A 26,319-nucleotide genomic window follows, 5' to 3' on the forward strand; every position below is an offset into this window, starting at 1 on the left:
CAAGAGAATGATGAACTTGCTCCTTCCCATCTCCTCCCACCTCCCCTGTCATGAGGCCTGCACAAACATTTTTACATTTGCAAAACTTTGTGCCTAAAGTGCATGCATTATATGACTCTAATGCAGTCATGTGGAACCTATATGGCGCAAATACACCAGAAAACCTCAATTTTATGCCAAAAAATATATAAACATTTTTACATTTTCAAAGCTTTGTGCCCAAAATGCATGCTTTATATAACCATAAAGCAACCATGTATAACCTATATAATCCAAATACACAAGAAATAAGTTCATAAAATGACCAAGGGAGAAATCATCTTGTATATAAATAATAGTTTATCATCTTGTATTGCGAAAAATGCTCCTCTTCTGAACAGACTGCAAGCTGTCTGGATCTCACAGTGACTCAAGCTCATACTCCCCTCAGCAGGTGGGTCCATATTACTTGTTGCTAGGACCCAAAAAGGCTTGGATGCCAGGGTTATTTTGAAAAATTAAAGCGACAGGGACCTGCTAGTAGCCTTTTTTTTTAAACATCTTTAGCAATCATTTTTTTAATGAAGTATATTAGGAAAATACTTAGTTTTAAAAAAGTATTGAATTAAAAAAAGTTGTTTCTAATGACAATAACGCTTTAAGTTCATGCCCATCTGTAAGCTTACTTACTCATCAAGTTATAAACCCTTATTTCTCAGGAACAGAATGCCATATAAAAAAAAAAAAAAAAAAAAAAAAAAATGTGTGTGGTCAGGGGTCAGGACACTAAGCTAATCATAGTAAAACCTAATTTGGGGGGGTTGACCACAGGTAAACACTGTTGATTTATTATCAAGATTAGAGAGATGCAGTGCAAAATCATTTTTTTCTAACGTCAATAACTCTGTTAATTCAATCAACCCAATGCATTTTATATATTAAACCAAAATTGTTCAATATAAAGCAATTTTCCATATGCCGCAAGATGTTTACATACATAAATATGTAAAAAATACATGTACGTAGTAGACATTTTTCTGAATAATCATAAAGGAAAAATATACATACATACCAGAGGGCTGCTGCACTCAAGTGGCAGCGTGGGCTTGAGGGGAGGCACACAGCACCTAGTAAAAGGCCACATGCAGCTTGATAGCCGTTTTGGCCACTTCTGCTATATAATATGGACCTTCACATTAATTTCTGTGTGGTAATATCAATTTAAATAATCCTGTATTTACTTGATATTTAAATAAAAAAACATTAGTTATAAGACTCATAAAAGCAAAAAAGCCAAACATGTTTGTACATCAAGAAACTGGACATTTTATTAAGTAACCTAATCACTTAAATTAAAAAAAAAGTGCATAGAAAAAAAAAGCAAACGTTTAAAACTCCTCTTTTAGTTTGTACAACTATATACACTTTACATTCAGACCTGACAGTTTCTTTTTTCATAGCAAACAGTTGTACATTATTTTTTCCTTCAGTTTGTCCAAAAGGACACTTTTTTTTTAATCCTTTTATATATTTTTTAAATAACACTGATAAAAACTACGACAGTTTCCTTTTTATTTTTATTTTTCATTAAAAATAAAACAAAAAGAAAACAAAAAAGATTCTGGAAGAGCAGCAAGAAACAGGATGGAGAGGGTTACACATGATGGCAGTTGTAGAATACAAGTCAGCAGATATATTACCTTATATTGACTGTTAAACCTGCTATACAGGCCAGTTATAAAGCCACAGATATTTAAAGTCAAAGTTCACAAGAACACCAGTTTATTTTACGTATATGTAGAGGGGCTGATGCCTCCCCAAAGCTCTAGAAACCTAATATCTAGCGGAAAAATAAAACCTAATGTACAAGTTGTGATTAGATACAGCATCTCCAGGGTATACAGGGCACTCTTGGCCCGGCTAAACCTTTCCCTCACTTGCTGTGGGAAGCCTGGAAGATTCAGAAACTCTGTGTGGTTTATAAACGGAAACCGGTTCAGTACTGGTGGGTACAAACACTGTAGACAAAGTCACGATGCACAGTTGTGGCGGGTTTAATGATGCCGCCTTAAACAGATACACTTGTAAGATTCTTGTTTACTCTACTATGCTGGAAGCTTCAGATTTGGAGTATTATGATACCTACACTACCTGCCTTGTGATTTCTATCCAGTTAACACTAATAGAGGCGCTGCTTTATTGATCCTATTTTATAACTACTGGCCCAATGTCCACCTTAAACAGGGCTAGTTGAGAATAAAAACTTCAGCTCTTACAATTAACAATGTCAGAAATCATGGCAGGAATCCTATGGAAAGAAATTTACATGAGCCGAAACTTGTTGCCCACAGCAACCAATCACAGCTCAGCTTTCATTTATTTTATGAGCTCTGATTAGTTGCTGCAGGCAAGAAATTTTTTTTTTCTTTATTAAATCCCAGATTTTGTCTGAAGTGACTCTGGGCTCCTGCAGAAAAGGATGCAATGCGGCATTTAATCTAACAACATTGGGGGAGATGACCAAAAAATGTCTTGTTGACTGGTACTCGTATACAGAGCATATTATAGTGATCACTAGATTGTTGTGCGGCTCTTTGCTGAAATCGGCCATTAGCTGTAGATCACCTATGAGAGATGTGCGGCTGACGACTGGTGGTTTAAAAAAAAATTTTTTGTAGGTTAAAACAGTCTGATCAGCCGACGATCGAGCGTTTGATTTATACTGGCACACAGACTGATAGCGGAGCACCGGTAGAACATGCTGGCACTAAAACAGCTTGGAAAGGCGCTGTCTCCTAGACTAAAGGGGTCATAGTGTTGGTTTAAGCAACATTATGAGGCTGAGGTTACTAGTATTGCCAGTGGCCAGGAGTAAAGATTGGTTGGGGAAAGTGTAAGGATGCCACAGTACTAAAGCCAGCACTGCAGCCTCTTAATTCTCATGATAATTTGAGGGTCAGGGTAATAAAGATTACGCTTATAAATTCCATTTTTATAATAATCTAAAAAGATTAAAAATTATGTGAAAATTATTTTAGCCTAATATATATCTATACAAATCCTCGGCATGAAGCCTGCAGTGCACTCAATAGCAGTAGCAGGTTATCAAGAAATTAATAAGAGCAGAACTTTATATTTAAAATTACATGATAAAAAAAAGTCTAACATGTGCACAAACATGCAGTCCAAACAAATTCTGACCAAGTCACAAGGACAGATGACCTAAAGAAGGGTAAACAGTAGCTGTTGGGCAAACATTTTGCTCAGTCAAGAGATCTCTCCCTGCACATGAATGTTCGGCACAGCTGAATGTTCATGCGTTCTCTACGGAGAGAGTAAGGGTAAGCCGCTGACAGACCGCTCTAATGGCAGCTTATCACTCTAAGAAAAAAAAAGGACAGGAAGGGGTTATCCAGGAATAGAAAAACAGAGCTAATTTCTTTCAAAAACAGCTTCCTATCTGTCTCCAGGTTGGGTATGGTTCTGCAGCTCAGTTCCATTGACGTTAATGGAACAAAGTTTACTACACCCAACCTGGAGACAGATGGGAAGCTGTTTTTGAAAGAAATTAGCGCTGTTTTTCTACACCTGAATAGCCCCTTTAAAATCAACATGCCCGATCCGTCTCTCCCAACTATTAGGGGAGAATCAGGAGGCCAGAATCCACTTTAGACAGTCTGCCTATCCTATCAAAGTGTTGTCTTTTGACTAAAGAGTAAGGAGACCTCAACTATCAGGCAGTACCTAAGGCTAAGTGTTGTAGCCAAAAAGAAAAAAAAGTTTAACTGATATAATATACCAAAAGTTTATAAAACCGGTTATTTAATTTTTTGCAGCAGGAGTATTTTGTATTTAATGATTCTTCACCAGATTGATCGTTTTCTGCTTACAAAGAGCAGTCTAATTTCTGCCACCATTACCTGGGCTAAGCTGATCAGCTGTTAAATACATAATGTACTTACACCATGTTTAAGGCAGACAAGGGCTTGAAATGACTATGCTTAAAAATAATGATCTTTCCTGTAAAGAAAAATGATTGTAGACCTTTCAGCTGCTACCATGAGCTGTATTATCAGACGACACTGGCCAGAGCTAAACATGCACAAGGGAGCGTGTGGTACAACAGAAACCTCGTCCCCCGAGTTCTAGCATGCTCCTTGCAATATAACACAGTTTCCCACTTCCCACCAGAAATGCATGGGACTACAGGTGGGTAGACCAACAAGCAAGTAGTCAGATCTACAAATGTTACATGAGAAATTCTACCTGAGAGATCGGTATGGATATAAACCCTCAGCCCAGTCTTCGGAAATGATGGAAATTCACCTTAGCAAGTAAATGTTGAAGCGAACGACAGTCAGGTTAATATTCACTTTAACATAATAAATAATTCCTACAACATACAGAATTCGTACAGCTTCTGCAGTCTTACAGTAATGATAAAATGAGCCTCCTCAAGTTATATGAAAAGGGAATTAACGCAATTATAACAAGGCCAATAACAATGATTAACTTCTAAATATCATCAAAAATTTTACCTCTTCAGCAGCCTATGATAAAATAAACAATTTCACAGATCAAAAAAAATGTTTTTTCCAAAAATAAATTTGAATACACCAAATTCAGTAAAGACTTCCCCATCCCCCCCTGCTTTAAGTGCTTCCTTAGCGATAATTAAGTGCTTCCAATAGAAAAATATAGAGTATTTACATTTTGTAAAAAACTTTTTTTTTTCTTTTTTCTTTTAAATACTACGAAAAATAAACAGAAGATGTAAACGGAAGGCGGGAGGTGAATGATTACATTGTGGCGTAGAAAAGTGGTGAGAGCATTACGCCTCATTCTCGCTTTCTGTGGTTAACTCTTAAGGGGTGCTTTGAAATGTGGTGGTGAGGCGCTCTGAAGTCTGTGCGTAGTGTCGAGAGCCCCCAATAGTAAACATAACCTGTTCCTCACATTACAAAGAGTACACTATGTTGTATTGCATGATTTTACTATTATTTTAAATATAAAATAAATATTTGTTTCTGCAATAAGGGCAATCCAAACAGTTTTTCTAATTCTTACCATCATCTGTCATCTTCCTCAATTAAGTAAAGGGTATTAGAGGCACGGCATGATGTCACCGCTGTCCCTAAGATGTCATTCATTTCTAGCATTTCCATACTAGAAAAAAAAAATTGATATAACTCTCTGTAACTTCCGTTTACGGGCCCATAACATTATCCATTCCTTAGGACAAAATCTTGGAGCTGATATTTCCAAAAGTCAGTGCTATCTAATGCCCCAAAGATATTGCAGCTCCTGAGTGTCATTACACTACAATCTCTGAACACCTCTGACTTCCTACAGGATAAACCTGAACCTCTTAAGAGGCCTAGATACAGAAGGACCTACTGCTATGTGCTGAGCCTTCAATGTTTGCCTCCTTAAGTCAGTGCTGTAATAGCCCCTTCCTGTTACAGAAGGAACGTACCTCAGTGAAGGGTGAGAGGTATGCAGGATTTTGGCTCTCCTAGGAGAATAAAATCTGAGTGTCTATATCATCGGTCAGTCCTCTAGGACTACAAACATGAATCACGTCTTTAGAAAGAGACATCTTTGTGCAGCGCTCTTGTTGGCTCTCTAAGCAGAGGTGCCTACATTCGTTCTTCAACCTACCTAACACGATGTCAATACCCTAGTATTAGGGTAGATAAGAAGCATCACCTGCCCTTTTTGAGCACATGGAACACAAAAAAAAGTCACAACTTTACCAACAGTGCCATGCAAAGTTGGAAACATATACAAAAATAAATTAAAAATATAAAACTACTAATCACTGCCATGTGACAGCAAAGCAGTATACAGATACACTCATGCTCAATATATGCTGTAAGTCGTCGTGGATAGTGATGGTCCTTATTAGACATTACAGCATGTTCCCTATGAATATACATATGTTATTCAGTCGTGCAATGCATTCTTGGCCACATTGCAGTGAAGTGGAGCCATGAACAGAAGACTGCCATTTGCAGAAGGTGTTTTAAGCTGTGAAGTAAAGGTTTCCACTTCGCAGTGGCTGCATGCTTCCTGCATACTGGAGTGACCTGGACTCCAGCCTGTTCTATGCATAACCTGAAAGGCTGGAAAACCTTGATCAGTTGAGAAACTTGCGGCATTTTTTGGTCCCGCAGTTGCATGCCAACTTGTTGCTTGCATCCTCAATGGGGAACTTGTAGTCATAGGTGAGCTCCTCGCCGCGGTATATTTTGCGCATAGCAAATATGACAATGTGTTTCTGTCCATCAATTGGAATCACACGAGAGTAACAGTTGGGCTCACAGGAGTGGTTGATGAAGCGAGCAGCATTGCCATGCATAGTGGCATCCACCACCTCAGAGTCATCTATACGGAACATATAGCAGCCAATACCCTATAACAGATAAGCACATAAATAAACAAAGGGTGAAAGAAACTATTAAAAACACATTTAAATAGATTCCTGTAGGTCTGTATTTATTGTACCTAATAGAAACATAAAATTGCTCAATACTCACCTTCCCATCATAATATTTCTCTCTTTTGTCAGTTAATGTAGAACGGATGACATTTCCTGAATATTCTATTACCATCTCTCCAGCATCAATGTTTCTCTTGCAGAAAAGGCCCCGGCCATGAATTGGAGATCTGTGCACAAAATATAAACCAGAAGATACAACACATGTAACAACATGTAATCTAGGTAAGGCTGCATTCACAACTCGTTTTTAAGTTACGGGTGCCGGATCCGGCTGGGGGAGGGGCAAACCAGGCTCTCTCGTACACCAGCCGGACCAGCACTGAAATCATTTACTTTAATGAGCCGACCAGAGTCAAAAGGTGAATCCGGTCGGCTCATTTTTGACCCATATGCTGTTTCTTGACGGGACCTAAAACCGTAGTATACTACGGTTTTAGGTCCGGTCACAGGTCAAAAATGAGCCGATCGGAGTCACCGTTTGACTCCGGTCGGCTCATTAAAGTAAATAGATTTCAGCGCTGGTCCGGCTGGGGTACAGGAGAGCCGGGTTTGCCCCTCCCCCAGCCGGACCCGTAACGTAAAAAGGAGTTGTGAATGCAGCCTAAGAATGTAGCTTGTAAAAATGGTATACTTTTATTTATTCACATACTTTTATCATACAAGCTTTACTTGGGTCAGGGTGCACACTAATCTAAAGATCACAGGAATATCTCACAGCGTGATCACTAAATGCTAACGGTGTGTGATCGTGTGTGTGTCAAACATATCTTCAAAATTCCTTGGACATTTTTATATTATTGGGATCCCTGAAAACTGGGGGCTCCTGCAAAACCAAATTAAAAACAGAACAAAAAACAGCATGTCACACGATGGTTGGAAGTGAAATCCTGGTGATTTTAGTTTCAGCAGATTTATTAAGAAGAACATTTGTTTTCCTAAATAAAGTGACTATATTTAAAACTCATAGTATTTTTACATTTACAAGTTTATTCTTCGTAGTGCTGAAAGTGTAAGCGCACCTGTAAACGCCTACAGCCTCTTTAGAAGTCTTCTTGAGATGTCGGAATCTCATTGGCATTGGTAGATCCATGCTGGTGGCCCTCCTACAAAAAAAACGAGTTATACATTAGAACATTGTGCTGCAGCATGGCACTGCATGAAGGAAACAACTACTACAAGTATCTAAACAAAGCTAAATAACTAGTTTACCGAACAGATTTCAGCTGCACCTCTTCTTCCTCCTCATCATTTGGTTTGTATTCAGGAGGCTGACGATGTTTGGAGGCCAAAAAATTAAACATGTCAAAAGCAGATTTCCTGTTAAGAAGGAGGCCCCATGATTAATTACTTTTTTGCACAAGGAAAAAACTAAACTGAAATAGTTAATATATCTTGCTCACCTTTGGTGCACCTCAGCACGTGCAGCTCCATGAGGATTGATAGGAGGCTCCTCTTCCCCAGCTGGACGGTGAAAACGGAATTTATAACTACGACACTTGTTTGCTCCATATAGTTGCTCCATAAGAAACACCACTGCATCATGTATAATACCCAGCATCCTAAGTCCATTTACACCTGTCACAGGAACACAGCAATAGTCACAGGCAAACAATTACTGATTTCAGGCCTTGCAAAAATTGGTTATTTTATCATCTCTGTACAACATTTTTTAGGATATATACATTCATGCAGCAGCTTTGGGTGCTGAATACAAGACTACTCTTCTACTCATTTTATCCCCAGAAAGATGACAGCATTGCTTTACTACTTTCTGCGAGAAAAGCTTTTGGAATTTAGATTACATTTTATTAACCTGAGCAGATAGATATAAGCCTAAGGGTGCTTGTCAGTATCCGAGACAATACTATAGTGGATACAAAAATCTTAATTGCACCTAGAACATGGTGCTTGATGGGGTTTAACCCCTTAAGGACCAAGCCCATTTTGAGCTTAAAAAATACCTGCCACCAAGTAAAGAGGGATTATGTTCTTCCTTGTATGTTTCCATCTTGATCCTGAGTCCCCCATGCTTTTTCTTTTTTAATTTTGCCCATTGTTTTTTGAGTAATGCCTTTATAAGGTCTGCTCACTGCCTGTGAGCATTTTCTGCTGCAGGGGCTCGCTCCTGCCTGCATGATTTACAGGCAGGGAGCGAGAGATATGCAGAGCCGCGCTCATGTCCCGCCCCACCAGCACTTCCAGAGTTTGGACTTGTGCCAGTCCCGCACAAGTCCGAGGGCTATGCAGGGCCTGCTGGACACTACAGAACAGAGACCCCTAGTGGCCACTTTTTCAAAGGTAAAAAAACTGAAAGTTATTTTTTTTAAATGAAGATATATGGCAAATATGCATAACATTACATTAGGAATAAAATAGCAAACGTTTTACTTGATGACAGGTACTTTTTAAGGACCAGGCCAATTTTAGTTTTTTCCTCCTCCCCTTCTAAAAATCATAACGCTTTTAATTTTGCACCCACAGACCCATTTATGGGCTTGTTTTTAGCACCATCAATTATACATTGTAATGACATCAATCATTTAATAACAAAATGTACTGCAAAGCCAAAATATATATACACATATATATTATATACATAATATATATATATATATATATAACAAAAAAAAAAACGCCCGTTTGTAACTTTTGGGGGCTTGTGTTTCTACACAGTGAAGTTTTTGGTAAAAAATGACACCATATCTTTATTCTTTAGGTCCATACAGTCACAAAGATACCCAATTTATGTAGGTTTTGTTTTCTTTTACTACTTTAAAAAAAAATTACATCTACATGCACCAAAATTAGTATGTTTGAAATTGTCATCTTCTGACCCCTATAACTTTTATTTTTCCGCATACGGGGATGTAGGAGGGCTAATTTTTTTTGTGCCATGATCTGTAGTTTTAATCGATACCATTTTTTTATAGGACTTTTTGATTGCTTTTTATTAGTTTTTTTATGGTATATGAAGTGACCAAAAATGCACTATTTGAAAATACCATCGACCTTGAGGTTTAACTAACCTAATAATTTATGCATGCGGCAGTACCACATATGATTATTTTTATTACATTACTTTATTTAAAAAAAATGGGAAAAGGGGGGGTGGGGGGGCGATTTAACCCCTTAAGGACCCAGCCAATTTTCAGTGTAGGACTCAGCCATTTTTTTTCACATCTGACCACTGTCACTTTAAGCATTAATAACTCTGGGGGGCTATACCATGCAATCTTCTGATTACATATACTGATTAATGCTATGCCATAACGTAGCATTTATCAGTGTTCTCAGCGCTCTGCTGCAGGAGCAGCAAAACACAGATCGTACGCCGAGGAGGCAGGTGAGGACCCTCCCGGCGTTCACTCAGCTGATCGGGACCCGCAGAGGGGTCCTTGAGAGAGTAGGTCGGGGAGATCCGGAAGATGGAAGGGGACATCCGCCACAAGACCGACCACGTCAGCGTACCACACATGACGCGGCCAGTCAGGGACTACTAGAATCGCTGAGAAGATTCGCTGAGGGAAAAGGTAGGGCAGAGTGAAGGGGGTCCAAGGGACCACAAGAGCGTCTACCGCTAGAGCCAGGGGATCCCGCGACCTGGAGACAAAAGCAACAAAAGCAACCTTCCTGTTCAGGCGGGATGCGAAGAGAACCACGTCGAGTTCCCAGCGCCGACAGATCAGAGCGAAAACCTCCAGATGAAGGGACCACTCGCCCGGGTCGACTGTGGAGCGACTGAGTAAGTCCGCCTCCCAATTGTCAATCCCGGGAATGTGCATCGCAGCTATGGCCGGAACATGAAGTCCCGCCCAGGAGAGGATCTTCAACACTTCTGCCACGGGAGGCCCCGGAGCAGGAAACTCCAGTGACAAAGGCACAGGAAGATAGCACCAAGCTCCAGGATGTTGATGGGGAGATCTGAATCTGACGGGGTCTAACAGCCTTGAACTGTCTCGTCCCAGAAGACACCTCCCCAGCCGAGGAGACTCACGTCCATTGTCAGAACATGCCAAGTGAGAGGCCGGAAGGAGCGACCCTCCCGAAGGAGGGGGGACTGGAGCCAACAACGGAGGGAGCAGCGAACAAGGAGCGGAAGCCGGATCCCTCGGTGGAGAGCCAAGGGGGATTTGTCCCACTTGGAAAGGATGGCTCACTGGAGGGGACGGTATCGAAATTGGGCAAATGGGACTGCCTCCATGGAGGCCACCATCTTGCCCAGGACCGACATGCAGGTACGGACCGGAACCAGACCCGGTCGTCGAAGCAAGCGAATCCCCGACAACCACTCCCGAAGCTTGTCCTCCGGAAGGGTAAGACAGGCCTGCCGCTGTGTCGAAGCGGAGTCCGAGAAAAATTAGAGATTGGGATGGGGACAGGTTGGATTTCGCACAGTTGATGATCCAACCGAAATTGGAGAAAGTCTGCAGAGTGATGTCTAGACTGACCCGGTTCTGTTCCAGGGAGGGCGCTTTATGAGAAGGTCGTCCAGATAGGGAAGGTCGTCCAGACCGAGACCCCACCCGGGAGCGGAGGAGAGTCACCGCTGCCGCCAGCATCTTTGTGAAGACACGAGGAGCAGTTGCCAGTCCGAAGGGTAGGGCGACAAACTGAAAATGCCACGCAGGAACAGCGAACGGTAGAAACCTTTGGTGGGCCGGGAAGATTGGAATGTGTAAGTAGGCGTCCCGTATGTCCACAGAGGAGATGAACTCTCTCGGGTCCATGGAGGCAACCACTGACCGCAGAGATTCCATCCGGAAATAACGCAGTCTCACATGACGGTTCAGAAGCTTCAAATTGAGAATAAGACAGACCGTGCCGTCCTTCTTGGGGACTACGAAGAGATTGGAGTAGAACCCCGAAAAATGTTCCCGAGGAGGAACCGGTACTATCACCCCCTGAGCCAGGAGCCCGGAAAAGCTGTGGCAAGAGCGGGAGAATAAGGAGGGCGGAACCAGAAAAAAAGATCCCGGGGAACGGAATAAAAAATTCTATGCGATGGCCCTGGGATACAACCTCCCGAACCCAAGAATCTTGGATTTGCGCCAGCCAGACGTCACGAAAGAGGGACAGGCGACCACCCACCCGAGGGGAAGGTTCAGATGGGGGCGCACCTTCAGGCGGAGGGAGGCTGAACAGAGGCCCGACTTCCAGGAGGGTTGAGTTTTGAAAGAGGGGGCCCTCCTATCCTGAGGGGCCGCCGGTTTGTCCTGGCGGCCCGAGAAACGATAGGGGTGAAAGGAAGGGGCCTTCCGCCCCAAGTCCGAATGGCGCAGACGGTTTTGGGGTAAGAGGGAACTATTGTCTCCTGTGGCCTCAGATATGATCTCATCGAGACATTTACCAAAGAGGCGGGACCCCATGAAAGGAAGCTCAATAAGGGAGCGCTTAGAAGCCGCGTCGAATGTCGAAGGGCCACCAGATTCCCAGATGCAAAGGCAGCACAGCGAGCCGACTCCAAGGAGGCCGATCAGAGGTAGTCCCTGGCATTCGTGATCTGCTCAGCTAGCTCCGCTAAATCGCCGGGGGGGTCCTGCCAAAATCCCCTGGCGCAACTTACTGGCCCAGACCGAGAGAGCCTTGGAAACCCAGGTAGAGGCAAAGGCTGGGGACAGGACTGAACCTGAACCGAAGGGTCTTTGAAGGAGGCGGCATCAGTCAGAAGCAGGGTGGTGGATTTAGATAACCGCGACACAAGAGGGTCTACCGTAGGAAGGGAAGACCACTTCACCACCAGGTCTTGAGGGAAGGGAAAGAGAGCTCGGAGCTTCTTAGACCCATGGAAGCTTCCAGACTGCATCCAACAGCTCGTCAAATTCCGTGAGAGCTGAAAACTTGGGGAGCCTGGCGGAAGGACACTGCAGGGGCCGAGCCTGAAGTTCCTGGGTCCTGTAGGTGGAAGGTGTCCCTGACTGCCGACAGCAGGCTGTCCACCAGATCTGACATATGGGAAGCCTCTTCCGAGTCAGAGGGTGGTTCTAATACCGTGGCCACCAGCTACCCTGGGGACCGGGAGAGCACCGTAGGAGTCTTGGAACGGGTGGAGGTGGACTGGGAATGGAGGTGCGGGGATCGGCAACGGACACTGGGTGACCGATTACGGCGGCGCCTGGAAGATTGAGAACGGAAGCTGCGGCGTGAGGACTCCGTCCGACTGGACTCTGGGGATGATTCAGAAGAAAGGTGAATCAGACAACACCATGCTCCTGTCACCCATGCTAGATAAAACAAAAAAGGGGGAGAAAATCTAACTAGAACCGGAAATTAGGAAGAAAATAAAATAAATAAGACCAGGTCTGGAGAGCTCCAGACCTGAGTCTACCTCCTCTAAAACTAAGCTAAAACTGAGTTGCTCCGAGCCAGGAGGCAGGTATATCCTGCTAGGAGGGGCCGACCTTCTTTTGTTTTTGCCTAGTGTCAGCCTCCTAGTGGCAAGCAGCATATACCCGTGGTCCTGTGTCCCCAATGAAGCGTCCGAGAAATTTTTAAATGATAGCATCCTTCCCCCCCCCCCCCTTTTGCCATTCACCAAACAGGATCAGTGATTGTAACTTTTATTAGGGGAGGATAATTTTTACATAAAAAAAATAATAAAAAAATTGGTTTATGTAGGCTTTTTGTGGAGACGATTATAAGCAATAATTGGATTGCTTATAATGTTCAATGCTATTTTAATGCATAGCATTGCTTAGATACATTCGCACTCTGTTAGTAGAGTCTGCCTAACTATTAGCAGATCGGCCCGTGGCCAACTCATGTGTTTGCTTCATAGACTGACTTCATAAAGCAGCATACATTTAAGCCGCTGGGCCCAGGCGTACGTGTACATAACTTTTTGTATAGGGGTTAAAAGTATAAAAAGAATATACAGTATATATAATGTTGACATGGGCAAACTATAAAATATGTACCTCCTGTAAACATTTTTTTTGCTCAAGAAATAAGTTACAAACTAGACAAGATGAACATGATAAATCACACTACCTGCGAACGACAGCTGCTTCAGTCTTGCATTGGATCTTGCTTCCTGTACTTTGTCAGTCAAAGACTTCCAAGCTTCTACATAGAGAAAAATATTAAATGTATAAATGCAGCTCTGTTTTTCATACAAGACAACTACATAGCAGAGAAATTACAAAGCAGTTCACATTGAGGACATACACATCATTCTGCCTCCTCCATAGTAACATAATCCACACAGGAAACAGGAGTGATGTGTATAGTCACAGGCTGTGCCCGGAATGCCCCAAGTCCAACACTGTAGTTTTGCTACCACAACCCTCAGTTACCTTCAATGCTATTAGCAGAAATCTGGAAACCATCATCACTGGAGATCTCAAACAGAAGACCAGTTCTTTGTTTGGGTCCATGAAGTGAATCTTGACGCCTCTGTTCATGCTGCAGCAACCTCATCAGAGGAGAGCTAAACCCAACATCATCTTCTGGCTGTTTACAATCTGCATGTGGAATAAATTACAAATCTGACAAGAGGATATGCTGCCAACATTTAGCCATCTTGAGAGTATAGAAATGTGACTAAGCTTAAACGAGAACTCCAGAATATAAGAATTGTCCACCATACTGCGAGCAGAAAAAAAAAATAAAGATAGACATACCTTCCTCCGCTCCCCCAGGCCTCCGGTAACCGTCTCTGGTCTCCGCCATGATCCTCTTCCTGGTTGCCGGTGGTCGGCGAGTCATACTGCGCTCAGCCTATCGCCGTCCGCAGCGAAGTCCCAACTCGGCCGGCGATAGGCTGAGCAGCAGTGTGAGAACGCTTCAAGACACAAAATTCTTCACTACACCTGCTGCCAGGGCCAAAAACGTCACACTGCCGCTCAGCCTATCGCCGGCCGAGTTGGTACTTCACCACGGGCGGTGATTGGCTGAGCGCAGTATGACTCGCCGACCACCAGCAACCAGGATTGGTTCGAGGCGGAGACCAGAGCCAGTTACCGGAGGCCCCGGGGGAGCGGAGGAAGGTATGTACATCATTTTTTTTTTTGTTTACTGCCGGCAGTATGGGGGACAATTTTTATATTTTGGAGTTCTCCTTTAAGGCCCTATTCATCTCCATATCTAAAGCCTTCCATTTTGAAAGCATTTGCCAGGATCTACATTGAGAGGTATGTTCCATAAGAAGTTAAAGGCTAATGCCTCGGTGAGGAACTCTTGCATTACTGACAATTGCCCAGGGCACAGAGATTTATTGACAATATCAACCAGATGCTATAAGAAATTCCAAAAAGTCACATAAATATCAACTTGATAAGCTGACATGACACATAGTAAAGACAGACCAAGCCCTGACGATGGTAGTCTAATAGAGGAAAAGAAAATAGAACAAATCGCTCAAATTGAAGCAGGATTCCCTGCAAAGTTGCCTTTAATATGATTTTTTCCTCTTAAGAAAATCATGTCCACTGTAATTCGATCTCTGTTACTTGGGCTATATTTGAGTCTCACAAGGTCTTATGTTGGCCTACCTTTTTGGTATTCATTTGATTTACTGGAATTAAATGGGCACTGTCATCTCAAACTTCCTTCCATATGATATTCTACGTGATTCTTAACATATCTGTAAATCACTTCATTAAAGGGGTACTCCGGTGGAAAACTTATTAGCTGCTGAATACTACATAGGAAATTATTTTCTTTTTGGAACACACAGCTCTCTGCTGACATCATGACCACAGTGCTCTCTGTTGACATCTCTGTCCATTTTAGGAACTGTCCAGAGCAGCATATGTTTTCTATGGGGATTGTCTTCTACTCTGGACAGTTCCTAAAATGGACAGAGATGTCAGCAGAGAGCACTGTGGTCATGATGTCAGAAGAGAGCTCTGTTCTCCAAGAAGAAAATAATTTACTCTGTAGTATTCAGCAGCTAATAAGTACTAGAAGGATTAAGATTTTTTAAATTACAATACAATAATTTACAAATTTGTTTAAATTTCTGGCACCAGTTGATTTAAAAAAAAATTAATAAATAAATGTTTTGCACCAGAGTACCCCATTAACCAAAATAAATCTTTACCCTGCCCTAAATTCTTGGCCACTAGGTGTCTAAATTCTCTGCAATCTGCCTGTTGTTGTAGGGCTAGATCAGGGCAAATTACAGGAAGTGGGAGCATGGCTTAGCTTCTGTTCTGTAAAAGGACAGACAGAGATAGCTTGGACTATGTATCTGCAAGCTGAGCCAGTCTATCAGCAGAAGATAAGCCACACCATTCCTCAAAGGTAAATCAAGGCTTTTATCTCTGACAACCCATAAAGCTCAAGGCAGCTGTTCCCTGAGTAAATAGTAGTGTATTTACTTCTACTGTAGGATCTCCCCCTCCCTTTCAAAGTAGCAGTTCAATGCTTTGTATAACCCTCATCTTGTTGTAATCCTGCTGCTGCAGTTTATTCCTTTCTGCTCACATATCACCTATTGCATCAGTAACCACTTCTTCCACAAGCCAGTTAGTACTGTACTGTGTAAATCATCAACCTGTACAGTACAGTGCACCTTCTCAAGCAAAATGTCATGACATAAGAGAAAGAAGTATGTGCTGCGATTAGTCAGACACTGGAAAGTTAGTTTTGTGTCTACTACTGGCAAATAGCACAGCTCAAGGCCTGCCCCTTAACACCTTAAGGAACAAGCCCATTTTCACCTTAAGGACCAGGCCAATTTTATTTTTGTGTTTTCGTTTTTATCTCCTAACCTTCTAAAATCCATAAAACTCTTTTATATTTCATCTACAGACCCATACAAGGGCTTGTTTTTTGCGTGACCAATTGTACTTAGTAATGAAATCTCTCATTTTACCATAAAATGTACGGCGAAGCCCCAAAAAATTTTTTAGGGAAGAAATTTTTATGAAAACCACAATTTTGCACATTTTGGTGGGATTTGCTTTCACACTATACACTTTATGGTAAAAATGACATGTGTTCTTTATTCTGTGGGTCAATATTAAAATGATACCCATGGCTAGATACTTTTATATTTTTGTACCGCTTAAAAAAATCTAAAACTTTTTGTACAGAATCAGTAATCTAAAATCGCCCTATTTTGACCACCTATAACTTTTTCCTTTTTCCATATATAGGGCGGTATGAGGGCTAATTTTTTGTGCCGTCATCTGTACTTCTTATCGATACCACATTTGCATATATAAAACTTTTAGATAATTTTTTATAATTTTTTTTAAATAAAATGTGACAAAAAAGCTGCATTTTTGGACTTTCTTAATTTTTTTACATTTACGCCATTCACCGTACGGGATAATTAACATTATATTTTGATAGTACGGATATTAATGCATGCAGCGATACCAAATATGTTTATTAAAAAAAAAAATTTACGCTTTTTGGGGGTAAAATGGAAAAGAAGGACAATTTTCATTTTTATTGGGGAGAGGGGATTTTTCACTTTTTATTTTTAAATTATTATTTTTTTTTTATACACTTTTTATGTCCCCATAATGATTGCTAATACTGTTCAGTGCTCGCAGACCAGAGCAGAAGAACCCAAGAGACGGCTGGAGCCATGTGAGGGGACCTCCGCCCGCCGTGCTGGATGATCCGATGATGATCGGGCGATCCGATCATCCATTCAAAGTACAACACTGCCGTGATCTGTATTGATCACGGCATCTGAGGGGATAATGGCGGACATCCGCGTGATCGCGGATGTCGGCCATTACCGGCGGGTCCCCAGCTGCTACTAGCAGCCGGAACCTGCCGTGTATGACGTGAGCACCGTTCCGATGCTCGCGGTCATACACAGGACGTAAATATAAGTCCTCGTGCGAGAAGTCCCACCAAGCCAGGACGTACATTTACATCCGTGGTCGTTAAGGGTTAAATGTAGAGAATGAGTGATGTAGAGATAGTGATCCTTTGAGGGCTCCTTCATGGTACACTCTAACAATAGTGAGAACATACATTAGCTTGTCATTACTCCTATGGGTAAATCAAAACCAGGCCGCTTTACAAAAATCTTTTGAAATGACATGTACACTTGGAGAAATATTTTGTATCTGTAGTTAATATAATATGTATTTTAATATATTCTTCACTCAGGGCTATTCACCATTGGAAAGGTAAAAAGGTACAATGTGCTGGTGGCCACCATAAGTACATACCATCTAGTTTTGGTTCATGCTGGCGTTGTTCTTTCACTGGTGAATCTGTATCTACAAGGGCTGGGGACTGCCTGCAAAAGAGACATGACAAATTCTATCACAAAAAAGACTGACTAAGTCTAAGGGAATTTTGTATATTAAGAATAATTCCCCCATCAAATAATTAGTCTATAAACCCAAACAAGTGGTACTCCTCCAGTTTTTAGGAATACCCCTTTTAAGCAATTCTATGACAGAAGTAGTTCTTGAGTAACAAACTTTATGGGTTATGCTATATTTGACTAAAGGAACCTTACAAAGCTAATCATCTCATGACTTACCCCACAGTCTTTTCTGATTCCATCACATTAGTTTGTGTTGTTGAATTTAGATCATGACCATCAGATTTGGGCTTAATGCTCCTAAAAATAAAACCATTATAGTATTAAAGCATTACTGTCATGCAGAAATCCAAAAAATCCAAAAAATCCAAACATATCCAATGTTCATTCTAGCGATTAATGGGGTGTCAAGGTCAAATTCTTTTAAATTATAGTAATACTTTAAAGGGGTTATCCAGGAATAGAAAAACACAGCTACTTTCAAAAACCGCTCCCCGTCTGTCTCCAGGTTTGGTGGGGTTCTGCAGCTCAGTTCCAGTGATGTGAATGGAGCCAAGTTGTAAAACCACACCCAACCTGGAGACAGACCTAGAGCTGTTTTTGAAAGAAATTAGCTGTGTTTTTCTATTCCTGGATAACCACTTTAACCCCTTAAGGACTCAGGGTTTTTCCGTTTTTGCACTTTTGTTTTTTCCTCCTTACCTTTTAAAAATCATAACCCTTTCAATTTTCCACCTAAAAATCCATATTATGGCTTATTTTTTGCGTCGCCAATTCTACTTTGCAGTGACATTAGTCATTTTACCCAAAAATGCACGGCGAAACGGAAAAAAAAATCATTGTGCGACAAAATCGAAAAAAAAACGCCATTTTGTAAATTTTGGGGGCTTCCGTTTCTATGCAGTGCATATTTCGGTAAAAATTACATCATATCATTATTCTGTAGGTCCATACGGTTAAAATGATACCCTACTTATATAGGTTTGATTTTGTCGCACTTCTGGAAAAAATCATAACTACATGCAGGAAAATTCATATGTTTAAAAATGTCATCTTCTGACCCTTATAACTTTTTTATTTTTCCACGTACGGGGCGGTATGAGGACTCATTTTTTGCGCCGTGATCTGAAGTTTTTATCGGTATGATTTTTGTTTTGATCAGACTTTTTGATCACTATTTATTTTTTAATGTTATAAAAAGTGACCAAAATACGCTTTTTTGGACTTTGGAATTTTTTTGCGCGTACGCCATTGACCGTACGGCTTAATTAATGATATATTTTTATAGTTCGGACATTTACGCACGCGGCGATACCACATATGTTTATTTATTTATTTTTTTACACTGTTTTATTTTTTTTATGGGAAAAGGGGGGTGATTCAAACTTTTATTAGGGAAGGGGTTAAATGACCTTTATTAACACTTTTTTTTAACTTTTTTTTTGCAGTGTTATAGGTCCCATAGGGACCTATAACACTGCACACTCTGATCGCTCATCCTGATCACAGGCGTGTATTAACACGCCTGTGATCAGCTTTATCGGCGCTTGACTGCTCCTGCCTGGATCTCAGGCACGGAGCAGTCATTCGTCGATCGGACACCGAGGAGGCAGGTAAGAGCCCTCCCGGTGTCCGATCAGCTGTTCGGGACGCCGCGATTTCACCGCGGCGGTCCCGAACAGCCCGACTGAGCAGCCGGGATACTTTCAGTTTCACTTTAGAAGCGGCGGTCAGCTTTGACCGCTGCTTCTAAAGGGTTAATACCGCACATCGCCGCGATCGGCGATGTGTGGTATTAGCCGCGGGTCCCGGCCGTTGATTAGCGCCGGGACCGACGCGATATGATGCGGGATCGCGGCGCGATCCCGCTTCATATCGCGGGAGCCGGCGCAGGACGTAAATATACGTCCTGCGTCGTTAAGGGGTTAAAGGAGTTATCCAGGGATTGAAAAACAGACCTAGTTTCTTTCAAAGACTGCTCCGTCCATCTCCACTTTGGGTATGGTATGACAACTTGGCTTAATTCACTTCAATAGAACTGAGCTGCAGTACCACACCCAACCTGGAGACAGACAGGGAACAGTCTATGAAAGAAATTAGCTCTTTTTTTAATTTTTGGATAACCCTTTTAATGCTAGACAGAAAAGTTAAATCAAAATTAAGGTTTGTGGCAAACCTTGTTGGAACAAAATGCATTCAACATACCCTGCTAGAATGGCACCAGGTGGGTTGTTGTCTTTGTCTTGCTCTCGTGCCACAGTTAATCCCTGGATGGAGTGCAATGACTTGTGTTTCTTCCTGCTTGTCTTCTCTGTGGAGCTAGTCTGACGCTTTCCCTTACTTTTTGTTTTTTGGCCTGCTGAGGAAATTACTCTCTGTGGACCAGAAATGGAGGATGAAGTTGCTGAATTAATAGTTCTTCCCTCAGAGTCAGATGATAGCGGGTGAGATGGCGATCTGTGATCTGAACTACCAGTGTCTGGTAGGATTGGAGGCCTTGTGCTAATCAGTCTATTCACGTGGTGAGGAATGGGGAAGGGACAGTCCTGGTCACTCACTGTCTGGGCAAGAGTCATTCCAACAGACTGAGAAGTGGGCACAACACATATGTTAGAAGTGGTTGCCAACGTAGCTGTAGTTGTACTTTGAGAAAAAATCCCAGGTCCAGAAGGGAGTGCCACATGATTATCCTGAATGCCCAATCCCTGCTGGGTTGTCTTTATCAGAAAGTTACCAATAGAGCCAAGTTCTGAAGGCCCTAAAATGCCTGGAGTAGTAAGAGTGACATGACCACTTACAGGGGGAGGTGTAGCTGTTGTCTGCATGGACACAACATTTAGGACGGAAGAACCAGCAGCAATTGCTGGCACCTGACTTGAAAGATGTCCATGGTCCAAGCCAATAACGCTGGTAGCAGTCCCTACAGAATTTGATGCTCCTAAATTCTGCGGAAGCAAGGGAGTCTGGTCAAAGTACATGACCCCCGACTTTGAACGTTTGATGATATTTGGAATACTGCGGTGGGGGGCAGCGTTTCCTAGGCTGCCTAAATCAATTAAGCTTGGGTGGTTTGGTAAACTTCCAGCAAGCTGTGAAGCAGGGAAGTTTATTAGTGTCATATTTGCTACAACTTCAGGAGGATGCCTTAAAGCAGGGGCAACAGAAGGTGCCAATTTTTTGTTTTTCTTGGTGTGTAGGCGGGAGATCTGCCTTTTCTTACTCATACCAGAAGTTGGAGGATTGGTTGTGCTACTCAGATCTGACCTTTGTCCTGAATCCGCGACTAGGAGCTGTGGTTCAGATGTTTGCTGTACCCCAATAAGAAGACCAGAAGGCTGGTTAGTGAGTCCTGGCAAAAAAGCAGCTTGAGGGGTTGATGGAAAGGGTTGAAGGTGTGGGTGGTGGGACATTGGTAAAAGCCCCTTACTAGTAGGTGTAAAAGGTGAAGTTAGAGTAGGATTGAGTGTGGTGGCTAAAGTAAGTCCTGCTCCCATTGAACTGAGAACTGGCACATCTCCATCCATGCGACTTGAGCCAGGTGGTACAGAAGGTGTCAGTTGTATTTTTTGTGTGACACCATTGGGCAAGGTTTGCAGAACATAAAGAGGCTGCATGTTCTGATTGACCACAACCACTTTTTCAGTTGTAGATTTGAGGTGAGGGGGTGTGCTCTGTATGGCAGTGTTCTGCATTTGTGATGGACCAGGACTCTCTGAGGTGTTTGGGATATATTTTTGGTTTTGAATTGGCACAGTGGGAGACACTGCCACTTGCAAATTTGGTGTACTACTATTTCGTGTCAGCTCTTGACCTGTTGCATGGTCTACCTGTCCACAAGGAGGGCTGGAAATGTGCTCAGAGTCCATGTGCCCTGCAATAAATCTATCAGGTGTCATGTGTCCTTCAGATGTTCTATCAACACTTTGAGCCAACAGGTCTGAATCATCCTCACCAGATGTCACAGACTTTTCCGTAACCGTTACTCTTTTTTCACCTGTGTCTGCAGTTGGTAAAGATAAAAGGGAACGCTCACTGGGTGTAGACAACTGGGAGTCTGGGATCACACTGAGTCTACTATGATTCTGACTTGGAAGAGATGGGCTGCGAGTGGTCAAGACAGAAAGATCAGAGGGTAGCTCAAGTGGAAGTTCAAACTGCTCTTCTGCAGACAAAGTAGAAGGAACGGCACCATCCACTGGTTCAGATGATGGAAGCTGCTGAGAGAAGACTTCAAACAAACCCATATCTTTACCACGGTTAGTATCCAGCCCCAAGCCATCCCCCAATGTAAGTAGCTCAGATGAAGAGGACTCAGGGCTTTCTCCTAGCGCTTGCATGGCTGGTGTGTTTTTCAGTACAAAGTCCATTATGTCAATAGGGAGAATGTTCCCACAATCATCACTGTTGTTATTGTCAGAGTCGGACTTTAGCAGCTCCGTGTTAAAGGTATCCAGCAGGGTTTTATCAGCTCCACTATGACTTCGTCGTTGAGTGTCTAAGCTGAGTTGAGTCTCCAGTGAGTCTTGCTTCACAGGATGACAGCTTTCCATCTTGGCATCTGATCCTTTGTTGCCTTTACCTGTATGAGATTTTTCCAGCTGTTCATCTGATGCAGCCAACTTTTCTGCTCCATTTTGCTTACTACTTCTCTTTCCTGTGTGTCCAGATTTCCCAGTGTTGGTAGTAATGCTTGCATCACTTTCTGTGCCATCATCTACTCCATCAAGTTGAGGAATTCTATGAAAATTCCGATCATCTTCTCTGAACAAGTTGCGTACACCTAGTCTGTCATCTGCAGTGGTAGATACCACAGTTCTAGAAAAGTTGTAATAATACAGATCATCATCTTCCGATGAACTTAGGTCATCTGCCCCATCTACTTGACCCTCAGCTGACCTTTTTCCCCGTTTCTTCCCTGGTGTGCTGCTGCAAAAAGGAAGGTCTTCCTCACCATAGGAACGTACACCATATAGAGGCGTTAATCCAAAGAACATATTAGAACGCGCTCTGGCACTTCTCCTTGGGTAACGTCTTTTGTATGAACCATCTTCCTGAGTTTTGCTACCATCTTGGAGAAGTACACTGGAGTCCTGAGCAGGATAAGCATTGCCAGCTTGTGGCTCAGAGTCTGTGTTGGGGCTTCTGTGGTTGGCAGCACTATCGTCAGTATCTTCAGGACTATCTTGTGATTTTGTTGCCAGCTCATGAGGTGACATTGTTTGTTTGTCCAGCTTTCTCTCGCTGTTATTTTCAGTTGCCATCTTTGGCTTTATTGCTTTAGAAGGGCTCACTGTAGAAGATTCCATCGGTGGACTTTCAGAGCTGCTTGCAGACTTATCAAGATTTTTATGAGTCTTATTACTTCCAGTATCTGAAGTTAAATGATTCCCATTGGTGTCTACTTGGCTTCGGCAATCTGATGATACATGTTCACTGTCAGTTGTGGATTTATTGGAATGTTTTTCCTTAGAGCTCTCCATTAGCTGATTCTTTGACTTTGGCCGTCTTTCTTTGGTCACTGTAAAACCATGATTACCCAAAGGCAAATGGGTCTCTTGGATCTCCTCCGAGGATAGCTTTCTTTCAGCTTGAAAATTATCCACACTGGGATCATTTTCTCTCTTAATTGCCCTTTGGTGCTGATGAGAGGTGGTAGATTTTGAGCCATGAACTCCTGAAGAATTGTCCTTTACAGAGCCAGCTCTGTTTGTGCTCAAATCTGGAGAGAAGATGCCCTGCGGCTGAGCAGGTACTTTAGTGCTAGCAGGATTATTTGATAACTCAGAAGACTTCTGAGTTAAAGATTTAACTTTATCTGTTTTGGGAATTTTTGATACCATTTCAAGTGAGCCAGCTCGCCTGGTTTCTAATGGTTTATCTGCTTTTGTCCCTGGAATTCTAAGCATATTGCTGGGCATGCAGCTGTTCTGATTTAGTATATTAGAAGTTGAGGAGTCCATGTTAGCAGACCTGTGGTCTGCCAGTGCTGCTGTTGTGTCTGGTTGTGGTACAGTAAGTCTGGCAGTCTCAGTATGGGAAGGAGTTATCACACGTGGCTTTGGAGACTGCAGAGATATGGAAGAGGTACTATGCCTGCGAGAACCAATGCTACGAAGCACAGAGGAGAGGACCGGATCGCCAACAGTCACTATTTCATGAGTAACTGGACTTCCTAAAAATAAAAAAAAGGACTTTAAACAGAAATATAAGTCATATATAAAAACTCAAGAAATAATGACAGTGTTGCATCTATGCTCCCTATGTTTGCTATTTCAGTATAGTTTTACTGTGATAGTAGCTATTAACTCTGTTACTATATCACTTTCATACTTCTGGGTTCTGACAAAAAGTGGCAGGGGCACAAAAACTCAAACCTAATTATCTTTTGGGTGCATTAAAAAACCCCAAACATCAATAATGTGCTGTTCCTTAAAGGGGTAGTCCAGTGGTAAAAAACGTATCCCCTATCCTAAGGATAGGGGATAAGTTTGAGATCGCTGGGGGTCCGACCGCTGGGGCCCCCTGCGATCTCTCTGTACGGGGGCCAGGCTCTCCGGCCAGATAGCTGGTGTCGACTCCCGCACGAAGCGGCGGCCGACACGCCCCCTCAATACATCACTATGGCAGAGCCGGAGATTGCCGAAGGCAGCGCTTCGGCTCTGCCATAGAGTTTTATTGAGGGGGCGTGTCGGCCGCCGCTTCGTGCGGAGGTCGACACGCCCCCTTCCCGCGGGCTGTCGGGGCTCCGTACAGGAGATCGCAGGGGGCCCCAGCGGTCGGACCCCTCGCGATCTGCAACTTATCCCCTATCCTTAGGATAGGGGATAAGTTGTTCCCCACTGAGTCACCACTGGATTACTCCTTTAAACAATATGATTTAAAAATGGCAGTGGCTGTGTGGCCTAATTTAACAAGGGAGTAAATGTAGATGTAAGTTCTGTCCTATTTAACTGAATAGTTGAAACTAAATCACACAAGCACACCTACACACCTGTTCAAGGGGTTTCCAGAGTTAGAAAAACATGAAGAAAGCAGACATGTTTTATCTAGTTTATCTAGTAGAGAGTTTATTTCACACCCCATGCTACAGGCCATACACTCCAAAGCCATTCCCCAGTGACAAAAACACCACCTACCTGCCACACTATAGAGCATAGTACATGCCTGCTAACATGTCAAAGACCTATCTGGGAAAGAAAGATAAAACAAATAGAAGGACAGCACCTTGCCCAATACTGCTGGTACAAAATAAACAGCTGTAAGGCTCCCAGATGCAGTGGACTTTCTCAATCTAATGTCTTATAGTCATGCATATCATGCCTTTCCTGGGGCAGTGGGAATCTCTGAGCTGGATCAGTCTGTTTGAAGAATTTAATTTACGTAAGCGGAGAAGCTAAGGGCAGATGGAGCCAAAAGCTCCCGCATTCCTAGTAGGCTTCTACCATTGCATCCAATAAAGCATCACCCAGACACCACAGTCTGCAATATACTATTTACACTGGATGCTGCCAAATGTGTGCCCCTCTACTATAATAACCAAGGGTGCCCTAAACACCGCCACAACCAGTCAAAGCCATGTGCTCAAGCTTTAAAAATATAAAAACGGAAAGTATAGGTCACAGTATGCATCACCACAAACAAGTTCAGACATAGGCCCAGATTTATCAGTGTGAGAAAACTAAAGAGATTTTGCTCACAGCAACCAATCACAGCTCAGCTTTCACTTTTTTAGAGCTTGTTAAACATATGAAAGCTAATCAGTGATTTGTTTTTGTGGGCAAATTACTTTGTGTTTTTTTTCACACAATTTGCCAATTCTGGGTCAGCGTTGCCCATCACAGATCAAGAGTAAACATAACTATGAAAGAGTTTGTCTTGAGCTCCAGAGTTTCTAGTACACATTTTTGACCATCTTAACTCATCTGCTTACATACCTGCTGATGGAAGTGGACGAGGTCCAGGAAAACACCGATTAAGGGCATATCTGTGTGTGCGGGCCCTTCCCACACCAGACGGTCGGGGAGCAGCCAAGATGCTGGAAGCTGAAGAAACATGTTCAGGAGAAGGGATGCCAATAGTATCTACAGGTTTTACCCGTTGTGTGCAAGAGTCTATAAAAATATAAATAAAAAATATACACTTTAAAAAACAAATCGTTTAACTCCGTCTCTTCATTGGTTTATGGAAGCAGTGACCACAAAAACACAAAGAGAAAGGATTGTTGTGTTACTTGCCTGTAAAATACTTTTCTTGCTGTGTTTATTGGGGTACACAGACCGTGAGGTATGTGCTGATGCCACTAGTAGGCAACACTAAGCAAGAAGGTGTAAACTGCTACCGTACAGGCTATACCTCTTCTGCAAACAGTTTTCCTTTATGGCATCTAGACACAGGGCACAACCTTTTCCTTTCCAACTGACATTTCACTGGCCTTAACCAGTGGGGATCCCCTGTGCGGGCTTGCCCTTAGGCCTCATCAGTTCTAACCAAGTAGAAATAGGTCGGCACTAGTGATGATGTGGGTGCCCGTGACCGGAAATCACAATGAAGGTAAATTAAGTTCCTGCACTCAAGTTTTCATGCAAGATTTTTAATTTTT

General features: G+C 42.5%; 1 protein-coding gene across 1 annotated transcript in view; it reads right to left on the reverse strand.

Moving 5' to 3' along the window:
* Positions 1 to 1,248: 1,248 nt before the first annotated feature.
* The window catches only part of KMT2A (lysine methyltransferase 2A), a 156,513-nt gene continuing 131,442 nt past the window's right edge, over positions 1,249 to 26,319 (reverse strand). The window contains exons 26-36 of the mRNA XM_056543790.1: positions 25,655 to 25,831; positions 19,926 to 23,892; positions 17,940 to 18,020; positions 17,620 to 17,690; positions 13,774 to 13,941; positions 13,469 to 13,543; positions 7,882 to 8,056; positions 7,691 to 7,798; positions 7,501 to 7,584; positions 6,519 to 6,648; positions 1,249 to 6,394 (exon numbers count right to left, since the gene is read on the reverse strand). Coding sequence (XP_056399765.1) covers positions 6,119 to 6,394; positions 6,519 to 6,648; positions 7,501 to 7,584; positions 7,691 to 7,798; positions 7,882 to 8,056; positions 13,469 to 13,543; positions 13,774 to 13,941; positions 17,620 to 17,690; positions 17,940 to 18,020; positions 19,926 to 23,892; positions 25,655 to 25,831 — 5,312 coding nt within the window. The 3' untranslated portion in view covers positions 1,249 to 6,118. The remainder of the gene's footprint in view (positions 6,395 to 6,518; positions 6,649 to 7,500; positions 7,585 to 7,690; positions 7,799 to 7,881; positions 8,057 to 13,468; positions 13,544 to 13,773; positions 13,942 to 17,619; positions 17,691 to 17,939; positions 18,021 to 19,925; positions 23,893 to 25,654; positions 25,832 to 26,319) is intronic.

The sequence above is a fragment of the Hyla sarda genome, chromosome 10 (genome assembly GCF_029499605.1).
Source record: "Hyla sarda isolate aHylSar1 chromosome 10, aHylSar1.hap1, whole genome shotgun sequence".
Taxonomy (NCBI): domain Eukaryota; kingdom Metazoa; phylum Chordata; class Amphibia; order Anura; family Hylidae; genus Hyla; species Hyla sarda.